The following is a 25,398-nucleotide window of genomic DNA, read 5'->3' as shown; positions in this document are numbered from 1 at the left end:
TGTAAGGAGAAACCTTCTCACTGGACACCAATGTAAGAAGCATTCTTCCCACTGACCACCAATGAAAGGAGCATTTTTCTCACTGGCCACCAATGTAAGAAGCATTCTTCTCACTGACCACCAATGTAAGGAGCATTCTTCCCACTGACCACCAATGTAAGGGGCATTCTTCCCACTGATCACCAATGTAAGGAGCATTCTTCTCACTGGCCACCAATGTAAGGAGCATTCTTCCTGGGAAAGTTGGCATGTACAGAGGAGGAGACCTCAATAAAGATATCAGAGGAGCATACTTAGCAACATTATGGTCTCGGATCCCAGAACACTGTTAATGCCACCCACTGGACACATGCACGGTCACTCAAATAAGGTTGATGCTGTGATCCTAGGACACAGCATTGGCAGGACAGAAGGCCAAGATGTGGGAGTGTCCCGCCAAATCCAGGACAGTTGGCATGTTTGGAGGGTAGAGTCAGGGTGATTTACCTTCAAAAATTATTTCAACCACCTGGCATGAATGACTGTCAATGGGAACATAGAGTACCTTGTAGCAGGTTGTTAATTTAGTACACCGTTTGCAGTATAATACAACTAGTAGGGAGAGCATCTTCAGGGCCTGATGTATGTCATGGTCTCCTACTGAAGAGGACATTGGTCACCATGAGCCACCATTTGGAACTCTGGCAATTCAACAACTATGGTGGATGTTTTTCGTAGACCATTGGAAGGGTTGAATAGATAAATACATAATTATTCTGTTTTTTGGAATGTTTGGATGTGTACTAACAATATGTTGTTAAACAATCACATATACAGTAGATGGATACATTTTCGGTAAGGCCCAAGAAGAAATGCACCGCAGTACTTTGAGAGATGTATGACGTTCTTGTGGAACAAATAGCACCTTTAGCAACACAAGGGATGTCCTACCTCAGGGTTTAAACACCTACAGCAAACAGTATCACGTCACTTCCCCTAAAGGAGCCAGCGTTCCCAGCAAAACCAGTGGTGACAGTATCCCGAGGGCCTGGTATTTGTTATGATTGCCTACAGATGATGAAATTGGTCACCATGTGCCTGTGGTTGGAACTCAACAACTATGGTGGATGCTTCTCTCAGACCACTGGAAGTGGGATCAGATAAACAGGTAATTATTCTGTTTATGCGATCACTGTATTGAAGCTTGAATATGTACCAGTAATAATACAATTACCAACAGTTGGCTAGTTTTGCTAAGACCAAAGAGAAAAACACATTTCAGTACTTTGAAAGATGCACGATGTTCTCCATGGAACAAATAGCATGTGTAACAACACAAGGGATGCGTATCATACTTCCCCTGAAGCAACCAGTGTGCCTGGCAAAACCAGTGGGGACGGCATCCCAAGGGCCTGACATTTGTTCTGATTGCCTACAGATGATGACCATGTGCCAGTGGTTGGATGGTCACCATGTGCCGGTGGTTGGATGGTCACCATGTGCCGGTGGTTGGAACTTTGGCTATTCAACAACTATGGTGGATGCTCTTCTTAGATCATTGGAAGTGGGATCAGATAAACACATAATTATTCTGTTTACGGGATCACTGTATGGAAGTTTTAACATGTACCAATAAAACAATTACAAATAGTTGGATACATTTTTGCTAAGACTCAAGATGAAATACACCACAGTATTTTGAGGGACACATAAGGTACTCCATGGAACGCATAGCACATAAAACAACACAGGGAATGTGATACGTACTTTACAACACATGCAGGATTTGAACACCTACAGGAAGTAGTGTCACGTCGCCTCCTCTGAGGCAGCTGGAATGCTCACCAAAATCAAAGGGGCCAGCACCCCGAGGGTCTGGCATGTGTTCTGCCTACAGATGATGACATTGGTCACTATGAGCTTGTGGTTGGAACTCCGGCTATTAAACAACTATGCAGGATTTCTCTATTATGGTGGATGCTTCTCTATTCGTGGAATGTTTTCTAACGGTGGATAATTCTCTTAGACCACTGTTAGTGGGATTGGATAAGTAAATACTTGATCTGTTTGTGGGATCATTGTATGGACGTTTGCACTTTTTACTGTTGAATTGCAGTTACAAGTTAGATGCTTGTGTGGGAACACATCAACGTTTTGGTGGATATTTGCCATACGTTGTTGCTATTTAACAACTATGGTGGATGCTTCTCTTACGGTGGCTGCTTCTCTTACGGTGGCTGCTTCTCTTACGGTGGATTCTTCTCTTACGGTGGATTCTTCTCTTACGGTGGATTCTTCTCTTACGGGGGATTCTTCTCTTACGGGGGATGCTTCTCTTACGGTGGATGCTTCTCTTGTGGTGGATTCTTCTCTTACGGTGGCTGCTTCTCTTACGGTGGATTCTTCTCTTACGGTGGATTCTTCTCTTACGGGGGATTCTTCTCTTGTGGTGGATGCTTCTCTTGTGGTGGATGCTTCTCTTGTGGTGGATGCTTCTCTTGTGGTGGATGCTTCTCTTGTGGTGGATGCTTCTCTTGTGGTGGATTCTTCTCTTGTGGTGGATTCTTCTCTTACGGTGGATTCTTCTCTTAGGGTGGATTCTTCTCTTAGGGTGGATTCTTCTCTTAGGGTGGCTGCTTCTCTTAGGGTGGCTGCTTCTCTTACGGTGGATTCTTCTCTTACGGTGGATTCTTCTCTTACGGGGGATTCTTCTCTTACGGGGGATTCTTCTCTTACGGTGGATGCTTCTCTTGTGGTGGATTCTTCTCTTACGGTGGCTGCTTCTCTTACGGTGGATTCTTCTCTTACGGTGGATTCTTCTCTTATGGGGGATTCTTCTCTTGTGGTGGATGCTTCTCTTGTGGTGGATGCTTCTCTTGTGGTGGATGCTTCTCTTGTGGTGGATGCTTCTCTTGTGGTGGATGCTTCTCTTGTGGTGGATTCTTCTCTTACGGTGGCTGCTTCTCTTACGGTGGATTCTTCTCTTACGGTGGATTCTTCTCTTATGGGGGATTCTTCTCTTGTGGTGGATGCTTCTCTTGTGGTGGATTCTTCTCTTACGGTGGATTCTTCTCTTACGGTGGATTCTTCTCTTACGGTGGATTCTTCTCTTAGGGTGGCTGCTTCTCTTAGGGTGGCTGCTTCTCTTAGGGTGGCTGCTTCTCTTAGGGTGGCTGCTTCTCTTACGGTGGATTCTTCTCTTACGGTGGATTCTTCTCTTACGGGGGATTCTTCTCTTACGGGGGATTCTTCTCTTGTGGTGGATTCTTCTCTTGTGGTGGATTCTTCTCTTGTGGTGGATTCTTCTCTTATGGTGGATTCTACTCTTATGAAGGATAATTCTTTTATGGTGGATTCTTCTCTTATGGAGGATGATTCTCCTATGGTGGAATTTTCTCTTAGGATGGATGCTTCTTCCACAGTGGGATCTTCTCTTATGGTGGATGCTTCTCTTAGAACTTTGGAAGTGGGACTGGACCATTGTATATATTTTTTTTTGCACTCTGTACTGTTGAATTGCAGTAGCAAGTTTGATACTTGTGTGGAACACAATAATGTTTGGTGGACATTTGCCATATGTTGTTTACATACTGGTGGTGGTTTTATGAGATATCGCCAATTCTACTTGTGAGCCCCATATTCAACAACTATGGTGGATGCTTCTCCTATGGTAGATGCTTCTTTTATGCTGGATGCTTCTCTTATGGGAAATACGTCTCTTCCGGGGAGCGTCCGGGGAGAGCAGATATAGTGAATGCAGGGTCCTCGGAGATCAGATATAGTGAATGCAGGGTCTGGGGAGACGAGATATAGTGAATGCAGGATCTGGGGAGACCAGATATAGTGAATGCAGGGTCCGGGGACAGCGGATATAGTGAATGTAGGGTCAGGAGAGAGCGGATATAGTGAATGTAGGGTCAGGGGAGAGCGGATATAGAGAATGCAGGGTCCGGGGAGAGCGGATATAGTGAATGCAGGGTCCGGGGAGAGCGGATATAGTGAATGCAGGGTCTGGGGAGACCAGATATAGTGAATGCAGGGTCTGGGGAGAGCAGATATAGTGAATGCAGGGTCTGGGGAGAGCGGATATAGTGAATGCAGGGTCCGGGGAGAGCGGATATAGTGAATGCAGGGTCTGGGGAGAGCGGATATAGTGAATGCAGGGTCCGGGGAGACCAGATATAGTGATTGCAGGGGCCAGGGAGAGCGGATATAGTGAATGCGGGGTCCGGGGAGAGCGGATATAGTGATTGCAGGGTCCAGGGAGAGCGGATATAGTGAATGCAGAGTTGTTATGTTATGTTATCTTTTAACAGACTCTTCATTTTATTCTTGTTATTATTTTTGACTGGGATTCTACTCAAATACTCAGCAGCCATCCACGTTCCATTTCCATCCTTTGATTTCGAGGATGTCACTGTGGGGTTGGGAGAGGGACTCTGCTCTGGGACAAATGAGCAGCTCATTTCTCATAAGTGGCTGCAAGGGATTTGTACTGCAGCAAAGGATGGGAACTGTCTGTCAGGAGGCTGCAGGACGCTTTATGTCAAACACGCAGCTTTGGGCAACAAAATGAATACAATTTCTTTTTTTTTACTAGGCTGCAAGACCATTTAAAGGATGTTCACTGTAATTGCATTTGACCCCTGTTGCCTGACTTCGAGGGTCCAAAAAAGCAATCTCTCTATAGAGACCCATAGGGAGGGATTTACTAAACCTGGTGCACTCAGAATCTGGTGTAGTTGTGCATGGCAGCCAATCAGCTTCTAACGCCAACTTGTTCAACGAAGCTTTGTCCTCATGCACAAAGGATGCTACAAAAACTCTCCTAGAAGCCTCCTTCCTGGCAGCAGCGTTTTTGAAAAAAAAAAACGCCTGACACTTGTAAAAGTATCTTAACGCATGTACACGTGTCAAGCATTTGGGCATTAATTCATTTAATTGGCCAGAATAATAATTTACTATTTATAATTATATTATAATTGACATGAATTAACACTCAAGCGCTGAATGCGCCTAGCGTCAACATGTGTTTAGGTGCGTTTACACACGTCAAGCATTTTTTTCTTCCATAACACTGCTGCTCCTGGACCTGGGGCTTTTTTCCTGCCTGTAAACGCTCCTGCCACAAAAAGCTCCTACGGGCCATTTCACACTGAGGAGTTTATGAAGCGCTTTTGTGTTAAAAAAAAAAAAACGCAAGAAGAAAAGCTCATGAAAAATGCTTCCCTATGTATGTCTATGTATGTTTTCACACTGGGGCGTTGTGTTTCCGCTGCGGTGTAAAAATCCTGTTTGCAGCATTTTCAGCGCATGTTTGCTCAGTTAAAAGGAAACTGCACCAAAAACTCACCTCCCCATTGAAGTCATTGGTATCAGTGGGAGGAATAGTGCCCCATCATTGGTGTCAGTGGGAGGAATAGTGCCCTATCATTGGTGTCAGTAAAGGGAATAGTGCCCCATCATTGGTATCAGTGGGGGGAATAGTGCCCCATCATTGGTGTCAGTGGGAGGAATAGTGCCCCGTCATTGGTGTCAGTGGGAGGAATAGTGCCCCATCATTGGTATCAGTGGGAGGAATAGTGCCCCATCATTGGTATCAGTGGGAGGAATAGTGCCCCATCATTGGTATCAGTGGGAGGAATAGTGCCCCATCATTGGTATCAGTGGGGGGAATAGTGCCCCATCATTGGTATCAGTGGGAGGAATAGTGCCCCATCTTTGGTGGCAGTGGGAGGAATAGTGCCCCATCATTGGTGGCAGTGGGAGGAATAGTGCCCCATCATTGGTGGCAGTGGGAGGAACAGTGCCCCATCATTGGTGTCAGTTGGAGGAATAGTGCCCCATCCCTGGTGTCAGTGGGGGGGAATTGTGCCCCATTATTGGTGTCAGTGGGGGGAATAGTGCCCCATTATTGGTACCAGTGGGAGGAATAGTGCCTCATCATTGTTGTCAGTGGGAGGAATAGTGCCCCATCATTGGTATCAGTGGGAGGAATAGAGTCCCATCATTGGTATCAGTTGGAGGAATAGTGCCCCATCATTGGTGTCAGTGGGAGGAATAGTGCCCCATCATTGGTGTCAGTGGGAGGAATAGTGCCCCATCATTGGTGTCAGTGGGAGGAATAGTGCCCCATCATTGGTGTCAGTGGGAGGAATAGTGCCCCATCATTGGTATCAGTGGGAGGAATAGTGCCCCATCATTGGTGTCAGTGGGAGGAATAGTGCCCCATCATTGGTGTCAGTGGGAGGAATAGTGCCCCATCATTGGTGTCAGTGGGAGGAATAGTGCCCCATCATTGGTGTCAGTGGGAGGAATAGTGCCCCATCATTGTGTCAGTGGGAGGAATAGTGCCCCATCATTGTGTCAGTGGGAGGAATAGTGCCCCATCATTGTGTCAGTGGGAGGAATAGTGCCCCATCATTGGTATCAGTGGGAGGAATAGTGCCCCATCATTGGTATCAGTGGGAGGAATAGTGCCCCATCATTGGTGTCAGTGGGAGGAATAGTGCCCCATCATTGGTGTCAGTGGGAGGAATAGTGCCCCATCATTGGTGTCAGTGGGAGGAATAGTGCCCCATCATTGGTGTCAGTGGGAGGAATAGTGCCCCATCATTGGTATCAGTGGGAGGAATAGTGCCCCATCATTGGTGTCAGTGGGAGGAATAGTGCCCCATCATTGGTATCAGTGGGAGGAATAGTGCCCCATCATTGGTGTCAGTGGGAGGAATAGTGCCCCATCATTGTGTCAGTGGGGGGAATAGTGATCCAAGGGCTGGATATAGGCAAGCAAAGGGCCACATCCGGCCCTCAGCCCACAGTTTGTAGACCACTGCTCTAGAGCTTAGTAAATGAGCAGAAGCTCCGCTGACTTCCATCATACAATTATGTGCAAGCACAAATGCTGTTTTTTTATTTCCCTTGCATGTGATTGGGTATTGTTTGTAAAGTGAAGCTTTACCTCATTTAGGAAGCTCTGGAGCAACTGCAGTTGCAAAGTGCACAGTCTATTTGCCTTTAGTAAATCAACCCCTATGTGTGCATGGACACATAGGATATCATGGAGGGCAGTAAAAAAAAAATGTCTGTCGCCCGTAAAGTGGCTACAAAAACGCCCTGTGGGCATGAAGCCTAAACCTGGAAGCTGATTGGTTTCTATGCAGTGCTGTACCAGATTTTACACCAGGCAGTTTTAGTAAATAAGCCCCATACAGACTAATTGTTCCCATCACATCAATATGGTCAGCACTGTGACAGGTCACCTTTAAATCTATTTAGTTACACTGAAGACCCCGCAAGAAACAGCACAGCTGAACTCAGAATAATCCCTAAAAATCAATAATATACAGTATGTTCCTAATGACAGCATATGGCGATCAGGGGGCACTGACCTGACAAATTTATTTATTTCAGGTACTTATATAGCGGCATCACTGTACGCAGCGCTTTACATATTGTACATTCACATCAGTCCCTAACCCTCAAGGGGCGTACAATCTAAGGTCCCTAACCCTCAAGGGGCGTACAATCTAAGGTCCCTAACCCTCAAGGGGCGTACAATCTAAGGTCCCTAACCCTCAAGGGGAGTACAATCTAAGGTCCCTGACCCTCAAGGGGCGTACAATCTAAGGTCCCTAACCCTCAAGGGGCGTACAATCTAAGGTCCCTAACCCTCAAGGGGCGTACAATCTAAGGTCCCTAACCCTCAAGGGGCGTACAATCTAAGGTCCCTAACCAAGAAGGGGCGTACAATCTAAGGTCCCTAACCCTCAAGGGGCGTACAATCTAAGGTCCCTAACCCTCAAGGGGCGTACAATCTAAGGTCCCTAACCCTCAAGGGGCGTACAATCTAAGGTCCCTAACTCACATTCATACATACACATACTAGGGCCAATTTAGACAGGAGCCAATTCACCTACCAGCATGTCTTTGGAGTGTGGGTGGAAACTGGATTACCTGGAGAAAACCCACACAGGCACAGGGAGAACATGCAAACTCCAGGCAGGTGATGCCGTGGTTGGGATTTTAACCAGCAACCCTAGTACTGCCAGGTGGAAGTGCTAACCATTTAGCCACTGTGCTGCCCAAATCAAACTGCATTAGGGGTAATGGCTAGGCAGGTCAGGAACATGAAGACTGCAGATGGAGATCGTTTCCTGCTGCTGATCCTGAACTTCAGATGTTCAGACCAAATGTAGGCAGATGAATGTGGGGTCTGGAATATAACAAACTCCAGCAGTATCAGTCTATGGGAAGTCTAACCCCCCTCCTTTCCGCAAGGGCAATTTTACCTTGGAGGGGGGGGAGGTGGAGAAAATTCCTTCCTGACAGTGCAGAGGTGCAGATCCATCACCTGGGCTAAAGGATTTCCATCCGGTAATCGGAGTAATATAATGATACTATTAGGCTTTATTCACATGGGCATTTACAATGATGCAAATATGAGAATAGATACATTTAGAATGGTTTCCTAAATAGTTACATAGTTAGTCTGGCTGAAAAAAGACAAAAGTCCATCCAGTTCAACCATAGAAAAGAAAAAGTTATAATCCTACACCCACAGTTGATCCAGAGGAAGGCAAAATAAATAAATAAATAAAATAAATAAATAAATAAATAAATAAATATATATCTATATATATATATATATATATATATATATATATATATATATATTTTTTACAATGTAATATCATGTCACTATGCACACTTTGCATTTGGCAGCTCATAGCTGAATTCAGTGATCAGAAAAACAAGGAGGTGCCGGGTCCAGGGATGGATCGCCGCTCCTGACCGCAACTATCCGCAAAGCCATGAAGGTAGCTGCAGAACGAGTAGGTGCGGCAAATGACGAATGTCCAATTTTTATGGGTAACAGAAAAGAACTTTCTGCACCTAAAGGCACATAACTGCACATTAGGCGACTATTCACCATTGATCACCAAATCTGCTCTGGATCAGGCTTGCGTGAATGAGCAACGACAAAATAGATCTGCTCTTGTAGTGAACGTGATGGAATAGAATTTTTTTCTGACAGAAACCTCTTAGAGCCTCTTACACATGGATGTTCCGTATGTCCGTTTTTCACCTGTCCATTTACGGATGAAAAACGGACCCCCATGTATTTCTATGGACTAACGGATGTAAATGGATGAACATCTTTTTACATACGTTAATGTCCGCATTCCATTAACATCTGTTTTTTTTGGAACGGAAGAAAACCCTAATTTTCTTCCGCAAAAAAAAATAGGGAACAAACGAAAAATGGATGTCAACAGATCTAAATGGATGTAAACAGATGAAAACAGATCTAAACAGATGAAAAACGGATGTAAACCCTTAACTCCTCCTCCCATGCTCGTCTCCAGGACCTCTCCAGGGCTTCCCCCATCCTCTGGAACTCTCTACCCCAATTTATCAGCCTATCGCTTACTCTGCTCACTTTTAGGCGATCTCTGAAAACCAATCTCTTCAGGGAAGCTTATCCTGCCCTCAGCTAATGGAATCTTTTACTCTTCCAACCAGTCCATCCCCCGCAGTTACTACCTTTTGTACCACTAGCCCCTCCCTCCGAGATTGTAAGCTCCCAGGATCAGGGCCCTCCTATCCCTCTTGTATTGAACTGTATTGCTGCTGTATTGTCTCCTGTTATATTGTACAGCGCTGAGCAAATTGTTGCTGATATATAAATCCTGTATAATAATAATAAACCAATGTAAATGGATGAAAAAACATGAAAAAACAGATGTAAACGGATGAAAAATGGATGTAAAAACATGAAAAAAATAGATGTAAACTCATCCATTTTTTCTTGGAAAAACTGAAGAAAAAAACGTAACGCCCGTGTGAAAGAGGCCTTACGGAGTCATCTACAGTAAACATCTGCTGCTGAATCCTGCGTTTGCCCCGTCATTGCCCCGTAGACAGTAGGCTGATGGATCGAGAGATTTTCAAACAGGCTGTCTCACGATACCCCTTCTGCTAGATCAGTATAATAATCTCTAAGTACCAAGAGCTGCCCATATCATGCTCACTTTTACTGTGAATTGGGAGTGCTGACAATCAGCATGCAGATAATAGGAGAGAGCAGAGTGACAGAGAGATGATCTCATCGCTGTGCTGCTCCTCCATTCACTGTCCAGTCACAGGCTGGGCTCAGAGGAAGTGTGCTGAAAGATGCTATCCATAAAAAAAAACAGTACTGCATGGGAAATTTCTTGACCGAAGCTAAATACTGCAGCAAATGCTGGTTTTATTATTTTATCTTTTAAATAGGATATTAATTTTTATCTGTCTTTTTTACTACAGCCCTCTGCTGTCCACTCCCATCCTTTGATTCGCTCTCAGCGGAGATGGGAGAGGGACTCTGCAGTGGGATGAACGAGCCGCTCGTCTCCAGTAAGTGAGAGATAACAAACTCTATCTACTGTTATACGGAATATAATGGATTACTTTTTCCTACAAAAACACAACGTAAAGAGGCATTTACAGCAAAAAACTGCTGCTTAATCCTGCGTTTGTCCCGCCATCGCCCACTAGACCGCAGTCTGGCGTGTCAAGCGATTTGCAGACAAGCTTCTCCATCCAGTGTCTCGCAATACCCCTCTCCTATATCAGTATAATAATCTATATCTCTATGTACCAACAGCTGCCCGCGTCATGCCCATTTGTACTGTGAATTGGGATTATCCATTGTGGACAATTTAAAGGGATTGTCCCATAGATTAACTCACTCATGGGACACACCAGGGGATTACGTTATAATGTTCAATTTGCATCCAATTTCAAACCATAGGTTACCCTGCAATTTTTTTTTTGATTGCCTTTTTTAAAGCTGGTCCAATGCACCTGCTTCACCCTGATAGGGTGTATCTCCAACCATGGTGACCACATGGGACCTTAATCCTTTGTCTGTTGAACAACCTACTTTGGCAGGTCGTTCTTCTCCCTAAGACCAGCTGAGGCTTCGTCTGCCAATTTATCTCCGATCACGTGATCTGTGTTCTGCATCATTTCAAATCTTTCTTTCAAAGGAGAATTCCACCTTATATAAACAAGGCAGGAATACTGAGAGTGCCAATTTGTAGTTTAGAAATCTGAAATATCAGCTCGCTCCCATTGTGGACTGCAGGCAATGCCGGGTGGGATGACCCCCTTTGTGGGGTGAACTCACAATGAGGATTTGCTTCAAGCATTACAGGCCTTGTCCTTCCTAATAGTCCATGGAGTCCAGCCTTGTCCTTCTTAATAGTCCATGGAGTCCAGCCTTGTCCTTCTTAATAGTTCAAGGAGTCCAGCATTGTCCTTCTTAATAGTCCATAGAGTCCAGCCTTGTCCTTCTTAATAGTCCAAGGAGTCCAGTATTGTCCTTCTTAATAGTCCAAGGAGTCCAGTATTGTTCTTCTTAATAGTTCAAGGAGTCCAGTATTGTCCTCCTTAATAGTCCATGGAGTCCAGCCTTGTCTTTCTTAATAGTCCATGTAGTCCAGCCTTGTCTTTCTTAATAGTCCATGTAGTCCAGCCTTGTCTTTCTTAATAGTCCAAGGAGTCCAGTTTTGTACTTCTTAATAGTCCATGAAGACCAGCCGTGTCCTTCTTAATAGTCCATATAGTCCAGCCTTGTCCTTCTTCATAATCCATGGAGTCCAGCCTTGTCCTCCTTCATAATCCATGGAGTCCAGCCTTGTCCTTCTTAACAGTCCAAAGAATACTGTTTTGTTCTTAATAGTCCATGAAGACCAGCCTTGTCCTTCCTAATAGTCCATGTAGTCCAGCCTTATCGTTCTTCATAGTCCATGGAGACCAGCCTTACCCTTCTTAATAGTCCATGGAGTCCAGCCTTGTCCCTCTTAATAGTCCATGGACTATAGCCTTCTCCCTCTTAATAGTCCATGAAGTCTAGCCTTCTCCCTCTTAATAGTCCATGAAGTCTAGCCTTGTCCTTCTTAATAGTCCATGGAGTCCAGCCTTGTCCCTCTTAGTCCCTGGGCTCCAGCCTTGTCCCTCTTAATAGTCCATGAAGTCTAGCCTTGTCCTTCTTAATAGTCCATGGAGTCCAGCCTTGTCTTTCTTAATAGTCCACAGAATCCGGCCTTGTCCTTCTTCCAGCCCAAAGTTCTCCTTCATTGCTCTGCTCCCATACCACCATCATGAAACGATACCCTGTGCACAAGCAGACATTTTGCAGGTCTCAACCACATCTATGGGGCCTAGCAGAGACCCGTGGTTTGCCTGCGTGTGCATGAGCTCCCTTGTGCATGCACAGACCACCACACTTCTCTCCTAGTACTCTACGCTGGCAGAGGCTAGAGATGAGCTTCAGTGTCCTCCAAACCCATCTCTAACCCGAACCACGAACTCCCCCTTCTAGCTGCAGGTAGGGTCATTCTCTGTTTGCAGGTCGCCCGAACACAGTGATATACACATGCACATCTGCACATGCTTGACATGAAACATTGAAACGCCACCTCCTGGGATGTGATGCAAACAGCCAAGGAGGCAGCAGGTAGGTGGACACATCATACTCACCTAGGTACATGCATTGAAAAAAAAAAAAACAGTTTGTTTATTTTAAATAAAAAATTCTAATTGTATAACAAGGAGGGGGAGGAGGCAGAAGAGAAGTGCTATTTGTAGGTGTTCCTTTCTATTGGGGCTCATTTACACCTGTGTGCTCTGCTGCTGTGCATTGGGGATAATGCTAAAGGTCCTTTTTTTGGTGCACTAATCCACATTTTTGGCCCCCTAGGCTTCACTGGCAGCAAACAAACGCATGAAAATGAACAAAAAATGCATGAAAAGGTGTGAACCTAGCCTCTGAGGTCCCATCATAATTCATTACCCTAACCAGCCAGACAAGGCTAAGTTCACACTAGCTTTGTAGGCAGGAGTTTTGCAGGCGTTTGAGGGACGTTTTTAACGCTCCTCAAAAGCCTATGAAAATTATACACATGGCAGCACACAGTGCAATTCACACTGAAAAGTTATGCAGGCTATAGACGGGTTGTTTATCGGCCGAATTTTCGTCCGCACGAAAAATCGGCCGATAATCACGCCGTTAGTGGGGCCAGCCTGTTGGCCGTTTTTTGCGGATCTCCTCATTTATTTTTAGCGGTCATGCTGGAAAATCCGCAAAAAACAGCCGTTTTTCGTGGACATGGTTGGCAGCATCGGCAACAGGGCCGACCGATTTTTCGCTTATCGGCCGAAAATTCAGCTGATAAAATGGCCTGCCTTAGCTTCGCATCATGGCAAAATTGACGCCTCGTGTCCAGTCAGGAGGAGTTGAAACCTTTCAACGCCTCCCATTCAAGTCTATGGTGACACTCCTCAAATGCCTGGGAGGCGTTTGCAGGGCGTTAATACCATAAACTTCATTATAGGCATTTGTGGTGCGGTTTTAACGCTTGGAACACGCCTATCAAACACCTCAAAAAAAGCGCAAAGGGCATTATGGGGAGCTGTTGAGGTGTGTTAAAAACGCTTCCCAAATGCCTGTCAAATGCTATAAGGGCGTTTGGGAAGAGTTAGAAATTAGTCAAGTGTGAACTAGTCCTTAGGCTGGTCATACATTATACAATTTTCTTGAGAATTTTACTTTAGATTTACCAAAAACCATATAATACGAGGTCAAACCTTAACAACACTTTCAATTGTATCCAATTAGGCAGGTCCTTGAACTACATAGTTGAAGGTAAATCTAAGGAAATTGGGAAAAAATGGCAAGAAAGTTGTATAGTGTATGGTCAGCCTTAGACTGAAAAGAGAATGTTCAAGAGAATGAGAGGGAATCACATATGTACCAACATCGCCTTTACTGGATCACAGCTTTATCTTATTAAATCCCATTAAATCTATTCTTAACTCCATAGCATTTGGATCAGATTTGTTATTGAAAAACAAGAAAAAGTGATTACTCTCTGGAGGAAATCCATCAACAAAAAAAGAGCGCTCGACATGTAGCAGTTCACTAATTAAATAAAGAAATAAATTATCACCAATCAGTCAGTGTGATTAATGTTAAAATGTAATTCTAAATTTCTTGCAGCTAAAATGGTTTGGAATAATTACTTTACTGAGTCAGAGATATAAAGCAAATGGAGGAGAACCTGAAGAATTTCCACTGCGGATTATACAGCAATGGAAACATGAAAGAAAGATGCACTATCTATCATATCTATCCATCCATCCAATCTATCGTATCTATCTATTATCTATCTATATCTATATCTATCTATCTTATCTATCTATCCATCTATCGTATCTATCCATCTATCGTATCTATCCAATCTATCGTATCTATCCAATCTATCGTATCTATCGTATCTATCGTATCTATCGTATCTATCGTATCTATCGTATCTATCGTATCTATCGTATCTATCGTATCTATCGTATCTATCTATCTATCGTATCTATCTATCGTATCTATCTATCTATCGTATCTATCTATCTATCGTATCTATCTATCTATCGTATCTATCTATCTATCTATCGTATCTATCTATCTATCTATCGTATCTATCTATCTATCTATCGTATCTATCTATCGTATCTATCTATCGTATCTATCTATCTATCGTATCTATCTATCTATCGTATCTATCTATCTATCGTATCTATCTATCTATCGTATCTATCTATCTATCTATCTATCTATCGTATCTATCTATCTATCTATCGTATCTATCTATCTATCTATCGTATCTATCTATCTATCTATCTATCATCTATCTATCTATCATCTATCTATCTATCATCTATCTATCATCTATCTATCTATCTATCTATCTATCATCTATCTATCTATCTATCTATCTATCTATCTATCTATCTATCTATCTATCTATCATCTATCTATCTATCATCTATCTATCTATCATCTATCTATCTATCTATCTATCTATCTATCTATCTATCTATCTATCTATCTATCATCTATCTATCTATCTATCTCCGCCTTTCTCAAACCTTTTACCCTGGATGAACCCTTGAAAAAATGTTGAAGTCCCAGGGAACCTCTGCTAAAAATGTAAAATATATCTCCAATGCATGGAACATTAGCGTGTTCATTATGTTGCAGAAGGTTTTAAATAAAAGAGTAATGAATAAAGGATATCTAGAGTATTTAAAGCCAAGAGAGAATTATATGGTTTATACAGTACAATACAAATCTTAAAATGAAACGAATGATAATCGCTAAATATGATACACAGACTGAGGAAACTGTAGTGTCCCTGGTAGTGCCCATTATGACCATTGGTAGTTGAAAATTCCCCTTTACATTGGTGGCCAAGGGGGGAAAAAAATGCTCCTTTACATTTTTTACTTTAATACCAACCCTATACATTGAATTGTGAATGGGGCATTACCCCCTCACATTGGTGATCATTGCAGAAAAGAGATCTATCCATCAACGCTCGTGAAACCGCAGGTAACCTCTGGAAGAACCATAGGGTTCAATGGAACCCCTGCTGAGAAAGATTGATTCAAACCCATGTACATATATTTTATCTAAACACATAAACATATATTATATCTTAAACACATAAATATTCATTATATCTAAAGACATACACACATATTTTCTGCCTTTTAGCGTCTGCTCACTCCATTAGGCAACAGACTCAAACTGCTAGATGCCTTCAAGAGAACTTCAGACACATAACAGTATATAGAATATCTGCTGCCAATGATAGCTCAGTGAAGGGGCTCATTAATCTATAAATTAGTCTTCGCCTGTGTGGCTTCCTAGGTTTTGTGGAACTACAAGTCCCAGAATTATCTTCCAACGTCAGCGGACTGCATCCATTAGCCATAACAGCAGCTCCTGAATGAATAAACTGTCTCCCATAAAATAAAAAATAGTACCGCAGTCACAACATCTATTCAGCTTAAGGACTTACAAACGCTGGTAGCGTTAGCTATATAAAGTCACTTTAAAAAACATGCGTTTTTCTGCTCTTTTTAGTGTTTTTGCATTAGCTGTGTTTTGCTGTGTTTTTTACGTTAGCATTTCTTTACACGCACAAAAAAAAAATTTGGCTCAAAAACGCCAGTTTGTTGCGTTTTACCGCGTTTACCAGTGTTAGAGCGTTTTTACAGCTAAAAAGCTCCTCTTGCTACCCATCAGTTCTGGGGGGGTTTTCCAGCCAGAAAACGCCCCCCTGCCAGAAAACACTGGTTAAAGCCTATGGGGGTTATTTACTAAAACTGCACGGTGCAAAATCTGGTGCAGTTCTGCGAAAAACCAATTGGCTTCCAGGTTTTACCCCCCCCCCCCCCGGTCACATCAAGCCCGACTTGGAAATCGTTCGACTTACAGTGAGAGTCGAGTGAGATGCCGATTTCAGGTGCGATTGTCTATGCAAATCGCACCAAAGTAGTACATGTACTACTTTAGAAATCGGTGCACCTCCGACCAAGTCGGAACCGCACCGATTTCACCGCTCTAATTGTGGACAATAGGGTATGACTTGGCATACAATTTGCAAGTCGCATGGCATGCAAATCGCATGCGAAGTTGCACCCGATGTGACCGGGGTGGTTTTGTCAAAACTTTATTAACCAAGCTGAAGCTGGAAGCTGATGGACTACCATGCAGAGCTGCACCAGATTTTGCATGCTCCAGTTTTAGTAAATCAGCCCCTATGTGTGCATAGACATAGAGGATAACATGCTAAGGAGCTTACTGGCTGTAGGAAAAAAAAACGCCAGGAGACAAAAACAGCAGCTGTAAAAATGCCCAGTGTGCATGAGGCCTAACTGAGATAAATAAAATCCAATGCAGACAGATTTAGCAGGTTTCTCACAGTGCTTCTGGCAAGAATGTAGACTCTTGTCATGTGAGTCTACACTGTGCAACCTCCCACTCTTGCTCAACTACAAAGGGCAAAGCCTAAAATGTGGCAGTAGTTGGAATTACAGGGATTCAAGATTTAGATTTAGCTAACAGGAGAGGCAGGTGAAGATATTTCAAATACAAAATGCTTGTGTAATTGACTGCTTAAAAACAGTAAGGCTAGGTTCACATCAGTGCGGGTGGTGCCGCTGCGGATCTGCATTAAAATCCGTGCAGCCGCATCTCCTGCACAGAGAAATGCGGACCGTCAAGCAGATGCCATTAATAATGGCACGCCGCCTGTACTGGAAAACGCAACCGTACTGGGAACCGAGGTTCCTGTGCAGGCTGCGCTTTCGGAAGAAGTGCAGGGACTTCTCCCCTGTGTGTCACGGGGCACGGGAGTCCATTCAAATGAATGGGCTCTTGTGCCTGTGCAAAACGTGGCCCACACGGCCGCATATATTTGAACCGGGGCTAAGACCCTGGTCGCACTGGGTGAGACTTGGCATGCGATTTGCATGCCATGCGACTTGCAATTTGCATGCCAAGTGGCACCCTATTGTCCGCAATTAGGCTTGGTTCACATCTGTGCGGGTGGTGCTGCTGCGGATCCGCACGAAAATCTGTGCATCCGCACTACCCACACTGAGAAATGCGGACCCGCGGGCGGGTGTCATTAGTTCTAATGGCACGCTGCCCACACTGGAAAACGCAACCGTCCTGAGGACTGAGGTTCCCGTACGGGCTGCGTTTTTGGAAGAAGTGCAGGGACTTCTTCCCTGTGTGTCACGAGGCACAGGAGTCCATTCAAATGAATAGGCTCTCGTGCCCGCGCAAACCGTGGCCCACACGGCCACACAGATGTAAACCGGGGCTTACAGCGGCCATATCGGTGCGGTTCCGACTTGGTTGAAGCCCCACCGATTTCTAAAGTAGTGCATGCATCCTCAAATCGCAATGACAACCCGACTCTAAAATTGTGCGACTTACAGTAAAGTCGCATGTTTTCAAAGTCAGGATCGATGTGACCGGGGTGTAAACCTCAAATATTTAAAAAAAACAATCCCAAAGCAGCATAACAGTAAATGCAAAATATTTTTAAAAAACAATCCAGAAATGCCACAACAGTGAATGCAAAACCGACGCTTTCCTTTGTATGTTGAAGCCAAGTTTCTGGTTACAGTTAAGGCTTATTAATACAAACAGTGAAATCCCGGAGTAATCCCTGCCAGCCAATCCTATCCTTTCAAAACAGGCAAAACAACATAAGACGATTTCTGATTGGTCGCTATCCTCTGCTGATTCATCTTTGCTTTCACTTGTTACATTGTGTCAAATATTACTACGATGTACTGTGGAATGGTTGGATTTCGCAAGGCCTGAAAACATGTTTTTTTTCCCGGATGAATCAATCTGTGTGTTACTATTCAAGGCTTCATTACCATAGAAATCACTGCGAATAAACACAAAATACAAAGAGAAAGAAAATCGCTCATTACAGCCACAGAGACTCTCACCAGAGACAAGAAATGGATTTATTTCAGATTGTCTGTTCTGGAAGATTGGGAAAACACATGCAGCCCTTGGGTGGGGCAGAAAATATTGTATTACAAGTGCAGGCGGTCTGCACATAAACAAATATACAGACACTGTGGATTGGGGGGTATGCAAAAGAGGAAGAGGAGTTATCTGTATTTAGGGAGCAGATGCAATATTATATGTGAGGATACAATGTAACAGAATGTGGAAGCAAAGAAAGAGATACAAGGAAGGTACAAGATCAATGGGTAGACATAGTGTAGAGGGATAAAGAGGGATAGAAGAGAGAGAAGGATGGACAGACAGACAGAAACAGAGGGAGAGATGAAGAGGGAGGGAGAGAGATGAAGAGAGTGAGGAGGAAGGACAGAGACAAAAACAGAAAATGATGAGAGAGGGAGAGAGAAGGAAAGACATTGAGAAGTATGGAGGGGGGTGAGATGAAGAGGAGAGAGAGAGTGCAATAGGGAGGTGAGGAGGGAAAGAGAAATAGGCATGCAGAGAGAGATGAAAAGAGATGATTAGAGAGAGCGAGAGAAGGAAGGATAGAGACTGAAACAGGGGAGATGAAGTGAGAGAAAGAGAGAATGAAAGAGAGTGATAAATAAGGAGGGGGGGGCGGGTGAGATGAAGCGAAGAGAGAGTGCAATAGGGAGAATGGGTGGGAAAGAGAGAGATGCATGAAGAGAGAGAGATGCATGAAGAGAGAGAGATGCATGAAGAGAGAGAGATGAAGAGAGAGAGAGGAATAGAGAGAGATACATGAAGAGAGTCAGATAGCGAGGGAGGAAGATCACAAGAGAGAGCAGGAAGGAAGTAGAGGAGTAGAGAGAAAAAGAGAGAGAGAGACAGAGAGATGGAGAAATGAAGGCGTAAAGAGAGAAGGAGATAGAGAGATCAGGAGGGAGGCAGAAAGAGACAGAGGCAGAGAGAGGGAGAGCAGAAGGGGGGTAAAGAGAGATGAAGAGAGAGAGATGAAGTCCTCAGAGCAATAGATCCGGAAGGGAGTTTGACTCCCGAAACGCATTAGCACTTTATCCGAGGACGCATGCTGACCACGATTGGCACCTTTGACTTCTTGTCTCTGTTTTTATGACCTTTATGGCTTGTGAGTATGTTTTTGCATCTTTTTAATAAATTTATGGTGTTTTGCGTTAATGCACGAGAAGAGTGCGCCCTGTTTTGTTTTTTTCTGATAGTATCAAGATTCCCCAATCTATCAAGGGTGGCACCTCAGCCAGTGCACTATTCCATTCTGAGTGCAGCAAGAGAGATTTGAGCGCCGGTTTCTGATTACTGTTGGAGACAGATAGATAGATAGATAGATAGATAGATAGATAGATAGATAGATAGATAGATAGATAGATAGATAGATAGATAGATAGATAGAGACAAGGCAAGATACAGACCATTAACTGAGAGATATAGTTATATACTGTAGACCTCTGGCAGACAGATTCCCCTCCCCCTCCACACACACTCCAATAGGGACAAACCATCCTTTTGCTGGCTGTCACTCGCTGCCAATCATGGGACAACAAATCCCAACATGTCCTGGCAGTTGATGGGAGTTGGGGGGGGTGGTATCTCAAGTTCTGTAGTTTTACAGCCACTATAAAGGCACCAGCTCAATCCTAGCTTACTATAACATAGTCATCAGCAACTTTTCGAACTCCATCCTCTACTACTGAACCCCTTACCGCTGCAGATGCAATAAACCGGGAGGAAGGAAAAGGAACACCACAATGGAGTTTTTGATAGTTTTTCCCCTACATGAAACGTACTAATTTTCTCTCCTCCAGTTTTATCACATTGGCCCCATTGTATCAGAGGACTATGGGTCAATCAGAAGACTGCAGACATCTTCATTACCCAACAAGTCTCCAGAAATGGTTCCTCAACTACATTTTTGTGCTGAAACTAGTTTTGTTCTTGAAACAGAAGCCCACAGGAAATGAAAATATAAGAACTATGTGGAAAAGGAGAAGTCTCAGTTGCCGTTGGTCAACAATGAAAACCAGAGGTGTCTACATGGGCAAGCCTTGATAAGTTGGGTCTGTCTTTGAAGGACGGATCTCATACCTACCTGCCCTCCAGTTATGCACTTTCCAGTTTTTTGAGATTGGAAAGAAGCTCTGGTTGGCTTACTATTTATGTAAAAGACACACATTTGACATGCCACCTTTATACTTTTAGATGCAAAATCTGACCATCGGCTTTAAAGGCAAGCAGAGGGCCGCATCTGGCCACAGTTTTCAGACCTCTCTCTGGCCTAAGGGGTGCCTATGAACAGAGACCAACTTTTCAGGCTCCTCTACACTCAACCTTACGAGCTGGACTGTAAAATAAAAATAAGATCAATCCAAAGACTTTTGGGTAGTTAAAGGGGCTTTTCACTTTTTGAAGGTGGCAAACCTTGTTCTCTCATTTGCTGCAGCTCTAAAGCATGAGCAAAAGACACATTTACATGCCATTACGGCCACCTATGAAGATCAACCTCTGCAACATAATGGTACCTACAAACAACCCTAATAATTCACTTACAGTGAATCTGTTACAAAGCTGGGTAATCCAAACTTGATTAGAAGCATAGGTTACCTTGGATGAAAACCACATGTCAAGTCAATGTCAAAACTTGCAACAGAAAAGTTCAAAAGTACAAGAGATAATAGCAGCTAAAATTATGTGCAAATTCTGGCTTTTCCTACAAAAGTGAAGCTTAGCCCCACTTTGTCCTGAAGCCACCCGTCAACCAATTGGGGGCTTAGTAAGGGACAATTGACATCCAACAGCATAAAACAAACATTTCACTGAGCCAGGGGCCTCCAAACTTTCAAAACAAAGGGCCATTTTACTGTCCTTCAAACTTTAGAGGGGGCCGGACTATGGCCAGTGGGAGTAGAAAGTGCCCCGGCATTGGTGGGAGCAAACAATGGAATAGGCTTGATGGTGAGCAGGAGTAAAAACGTAGCCCCACTTTGTCCTGAAGCCACCCATCAACCAATTGGGGGCTTAGTAAGGGACAATTGACATCCAACAGAATAAAGCAAACATTTCACTAAGCCAGGGGCCTCCAAACTTTCAAAACAAAGGGCCATTTTACTGTCCTTCAAACTTCAGAGGGGGTCGGACTGTGGCCAGTGGGAGTAGAAAGTGCCCCGGCATTGGTGGGAGCAAACAGCGCCATAGGCTTGATGGTCAGCAGGAGTAAAAAAAATTACATCATTGGTATCAGTGGGAGGAAGAGTGCCTAATTATTGGAGTCAGTGGGAGGAATAGTGCCCCATAATTGATGTCAGTGGAAACATTAGTTCCCCATCTCTACTGTCAGTGAAAGAAATAGTGTCCCATCATTGGTGTCAGTAAGAGGAATATTGCCTCGTATCGGTGGAAGGAATAGTGCCCAAGGGGCCGGATAAAGGCAAGCAGAGGGCCACATCTGGCCGCAGTCTGCAGACCTCTCTCTGGCCAAAGGGATGCCTATGAACATAGACCAACTTTTCAGGCTCCTCTACACCCAACTTTACGAGCTGGACATTGGTATCAGTGGGAGGAAGAGTGCCCAATTATTGGAGTCATGGGGAGGAATAATGCCCCATAATTGGTGTCAGTGGAAAAATTAGTTCTCCATCTCTGCTGTCAGTGAAAGAAATAGTGTCCCATCATTGGTGTCAGTAAGAGGAATATTGGCTCGTATCAGTGGAAGGAATAGTGCCCAAGGGGCCGGATAAAGGCAAGCAGAGGGCCACATCTGGCCGCAGTCTGCAGACCTCTCTCTGGCCCAAGGGGTGCCTATGAACAGAGACCAACTTTTCAGGCTCCTCTACACCCAACCTTACGAGCTGGACTGTAACATAAAAATAAAATCAATCTAAAGACTTTTGGGTAGTTAAAGGGGCTTTTCACTTTCTGAAGGTGGCAAACCTCTTTCTCTCATTTGCTGCAGCTCTAAAGCAGCAAATCGGAGGGTTTTCTGATTGGAACGCCCCGATCAGTAGCCAACGCAGAGGCCTCCTCTTTCTGAATGAGGAAAACCCCTTTAAGCAGGACATTTATTGATGCAGATCAATACATCTGACCTCAAAGAGGAAGACTCCTAGAGGCAAGAAGGGTTGGAAAGATTGCTCATAGCTGGAGACATGGGGGCTAAGAGTGCAAGCGCCAACATATGACTTTAATAAAGGTGAGGAGGAGATTAGAGCCAGAGGTGGAGCAGATGGGGAGGCAGGGAAAGTTTCAGGCCTGGAGCTGGGCCAAGACAAGGAAACAATTCCAGAGGCAGAGGGATGAGGGATTGCAGGCACACGGCTTCCATGCATTACATATCTCAGTGTGGGCCTGTCTCCTGGAGCAATAATTCAGGCCAGCAGCTGAATAGCACGTGTATCATTTAATGACTATTAGCAGACAATGCAGTGTCTCTGTTCTGTATCAGGGGAGCAATCTGCTCCTGGGTGAGTGAGCATGATGGATGCTGCAGGCCGATATCAGTGACACTCCTTATTAGCTGCACAGCTGCATTGCAGCCTGCTCCCCCTCATCCGCCTGGCACTGCACCGAGCACACAGATGCCCTGCTGTGGAGACGGCCACACTGCAGGCAGACCAGGCCTAGGGGGGCCGGGAATGGACAGGGAGAGGCTGCCACTGCATTATTCTGGGTGGGCTGCCTACTCGCTGTGGGTAATGCACCGAAGGAACGAGGGTATGCACAGTGCAGAGATAGGTGCATGTCAGTGTATGCACAGTGCAGAGACAAGTGCGTGTCAGTGTATGCACAGTGCAGAGACAAGTGCGTGTCAGTGTATGCACAGTGCAGAGACAAGTGCGTGTCAGTGTATGCACAGTGCAGAGACAGGTGCGTGTCAGTGTATGCACAGTGCAGAGACAGGTGCGTGTCAGTGTATGCACAGTGCAGAGACAGGTGCGTGTCAGTGTATGCACAGTGCAGAGACAGGTGCGTGTCAGTGTATGCACAGTGCAGAGACAGGTGCGTGTCAGTGTATGCACAGTGCAGAGACAGGTGCGTGTCAGTGTATGCACAGTGCAGAGACAGGTGCGTGTCAGTGTATGCACAGTGCAGAGACAGGTGCGTGTCAGTGTATGCACAGTGCAGAGACAGGTGCGTGTCAGTGTATGCACAGTGCAGAGACAGGTGCGTGTCAGTGTATGCACAGTGCAGAGACAGGTGCGTGTCAGTGTATGCACAGTGCAGAGACAAGTGCGTGTCAGTGTATGCACAGTGCAGAGACAAGTGCGTGTCAGCGTATGCACAGTGCAGAGACAAGTGCGTGTCAGCGTATGCACAGTGCAGAGACAAGTGCGTGTCAGCGTATGCACAGTGCAGAGACAAGTGCGTGTCAGCGTATGCACAGTGCAGAGACAAGTGCGTGTCAGCGTATGCACAGTGCAGAGACAAGTGCGTGTCAGCGTATGCACAGTGCAGAGACAGGTGCGTGTCAGCGTATGCACAGTGCAGAGACAAGTGCGTGTCAGAGTATGCACAGTGCAGAGACAAGTGCATGTCAGTGTAAGCACAGTGCAGAGACAAGTGCATGTCAGTGTAAGCACAGTGCAGAGACAAGTGCATGTGAGAGTATGCACCAGGGGTGGACTGACCATTTGGAAACTCAGGCCCCATGAGATGCCCCTTGTACCTTTTTCATAGGCTTTTTTGAGTTTGGGCAAGGACACAGGGGCCCCATGATCCCCCATTGCCCGGGGGCCCCATGAGTTGTCAGTCCACCCCTGGTATGCCCAGTGCAGAGACAAGAGCATGTCAGTGTATGCACAGTGCAGAGACAAGAGCATGTCAGTGTATGCACAGTGCAGAGACAAGAGCATGTCAGTGTATGCACAGTGCAGAGACAAGAGCATGTCAGTGTATGCACAGTGCAGAGACAAGTGCATGTCAGTGTATGCACAGTGCAGAGACAACAGCACGTCAGTGTATGCACAGTGCAGAGACAACAGCATGTCAGTGTATGCACACAGTGCATTGGCTAGTCTGTATGTACAATGGCAGCAGGGAGAGAGGTATGTACTAAGAGGAAGATTGGCATCAGGTAGGTGTTCAGTCTAAGGCACACTGGCATTAGATGATATTTAGTGCAAGGCGGGGAGGAGGCAAGTGGGCAGCGAGAGAATGGGGGGGGGGGGGGAACATTTGCAGAGGGTAAGTAGTGTATGATTGTTTTGCAACAGGGCGGTGTATAGAGATGGGCACACATGCAGTATATGGTGTACAGGCAGCAGAGAGGTGTGGGCAGAGAGAGGGCACACTGGCAGCAGGTAGATGAGCAGTAAAAGGCAGGCTGTCAGCAATGGGTGCACACTGGTAGGTATAGGTAGGTTGTCAGCAATGGGTGCACTCTGGTAGGTATAGGTAGGTTGTCAGCAGTGGGTGCACTCTGGTAGGTATAGGTAGGTTGTCAGCAGTGGGTGCACTCTGGTAGGTATAGGTAGGTTGTCAGCAGTGGGTGTACAGAGGAGGGTACACTGGCAGCAAGTGGTATGTGGTGACGGGTAGCCCCGAAGCAGGTAGGTTGTCAGCAGGGAGAGCACACACCTGGCACTTACCTTTGACCTGGTTCTCATAGTCAGCGATGATCTCCTTGTCCTTCCTGAACCTGGACATGGCTGGGGAGGTCCGGAGGGTCTCCGGGGATCCGATCACCTGCAGCGCCGCCCAGCACACACCGAGCTCTGCATCGCCCTGCCCGGAGCTCCCTCCTCTCCTCTCCTCCTCTCTCCGCTCCTCTCCGATTGTTTTCCTTCTTTCTTTTCTTGCTGCTGCTGCTGCAGGGTGAACCGAGGCTGAGCGTCACCTGACTCCGCCCACCTCCCACTACAAGACATGGAGCCTGCTGGACACCCGGCTCAATGCACCGCATCCATCATCCCCATCCTTCACTCCTCATCCTTCCTGCATCATCCCCCATCCTTCACTCCTCATCCTTCCTGCATCATCCCCATCCTTCACTCCTCATCCTTCCTTCATCGTCCCCATCCTTCACTCCTCGCCCTTCCTTCATCGTC

The 25,398-nt window shown here is 45.2% G+C and overlaps 1 protein-coding gene across 4 annotated transcripts in view; it reads right to left on the bottom strand.

The window, feature by feature from the left end:
* The window catches only part of SRGAP3 (SLIT-ROBO Rho GTPase activating protein 3), a 187,390-nt gene extending 162,242 nt beyond the window's left edge, over positions 1-25,148 (bottom strand). For 2 of the 4 annotated variants that reach the window (XM_089663415.1, XM_089663414.1), the window contains exon 1: positions 24,940-25,147. In XM_089663415.1, the coding sequence (XP_089519541.1) occupies positions 24,940-24,997 (58 nt within the window). In that variant the 5' untranslated portion in view covers positions 24,998-25,147. Of the gene's footprint in view, positions 1-24,939 lie in introns of all 4 variants that reach the window. The other 2 variants (XM_089663412.1, XM_089663416.1) reach the window with 2 other exon arrangements.
* Between the last annotated feature and the right edge of the window lie 250 nt (positions 25,149-25,398).

This window comes from Staurois parvus, unplaced genomic scaffold (assembly GCF_062004578.1).
Source record: "Staurois parvus isolate SC_StPar_1 unplaced genomic scaffold, SC_StPar_1.0 ptg001682l, whole genome shotgun sequence".
NCBI classification, from domain to species: Eukaryota; Metazoa; Chordata; class Amphibia; order Anura; family Ranidae; genus Staurois; species Staurois parvus.
This window is presented reverse-complemented; position numbering and strand designations above follow the sequence as displayed.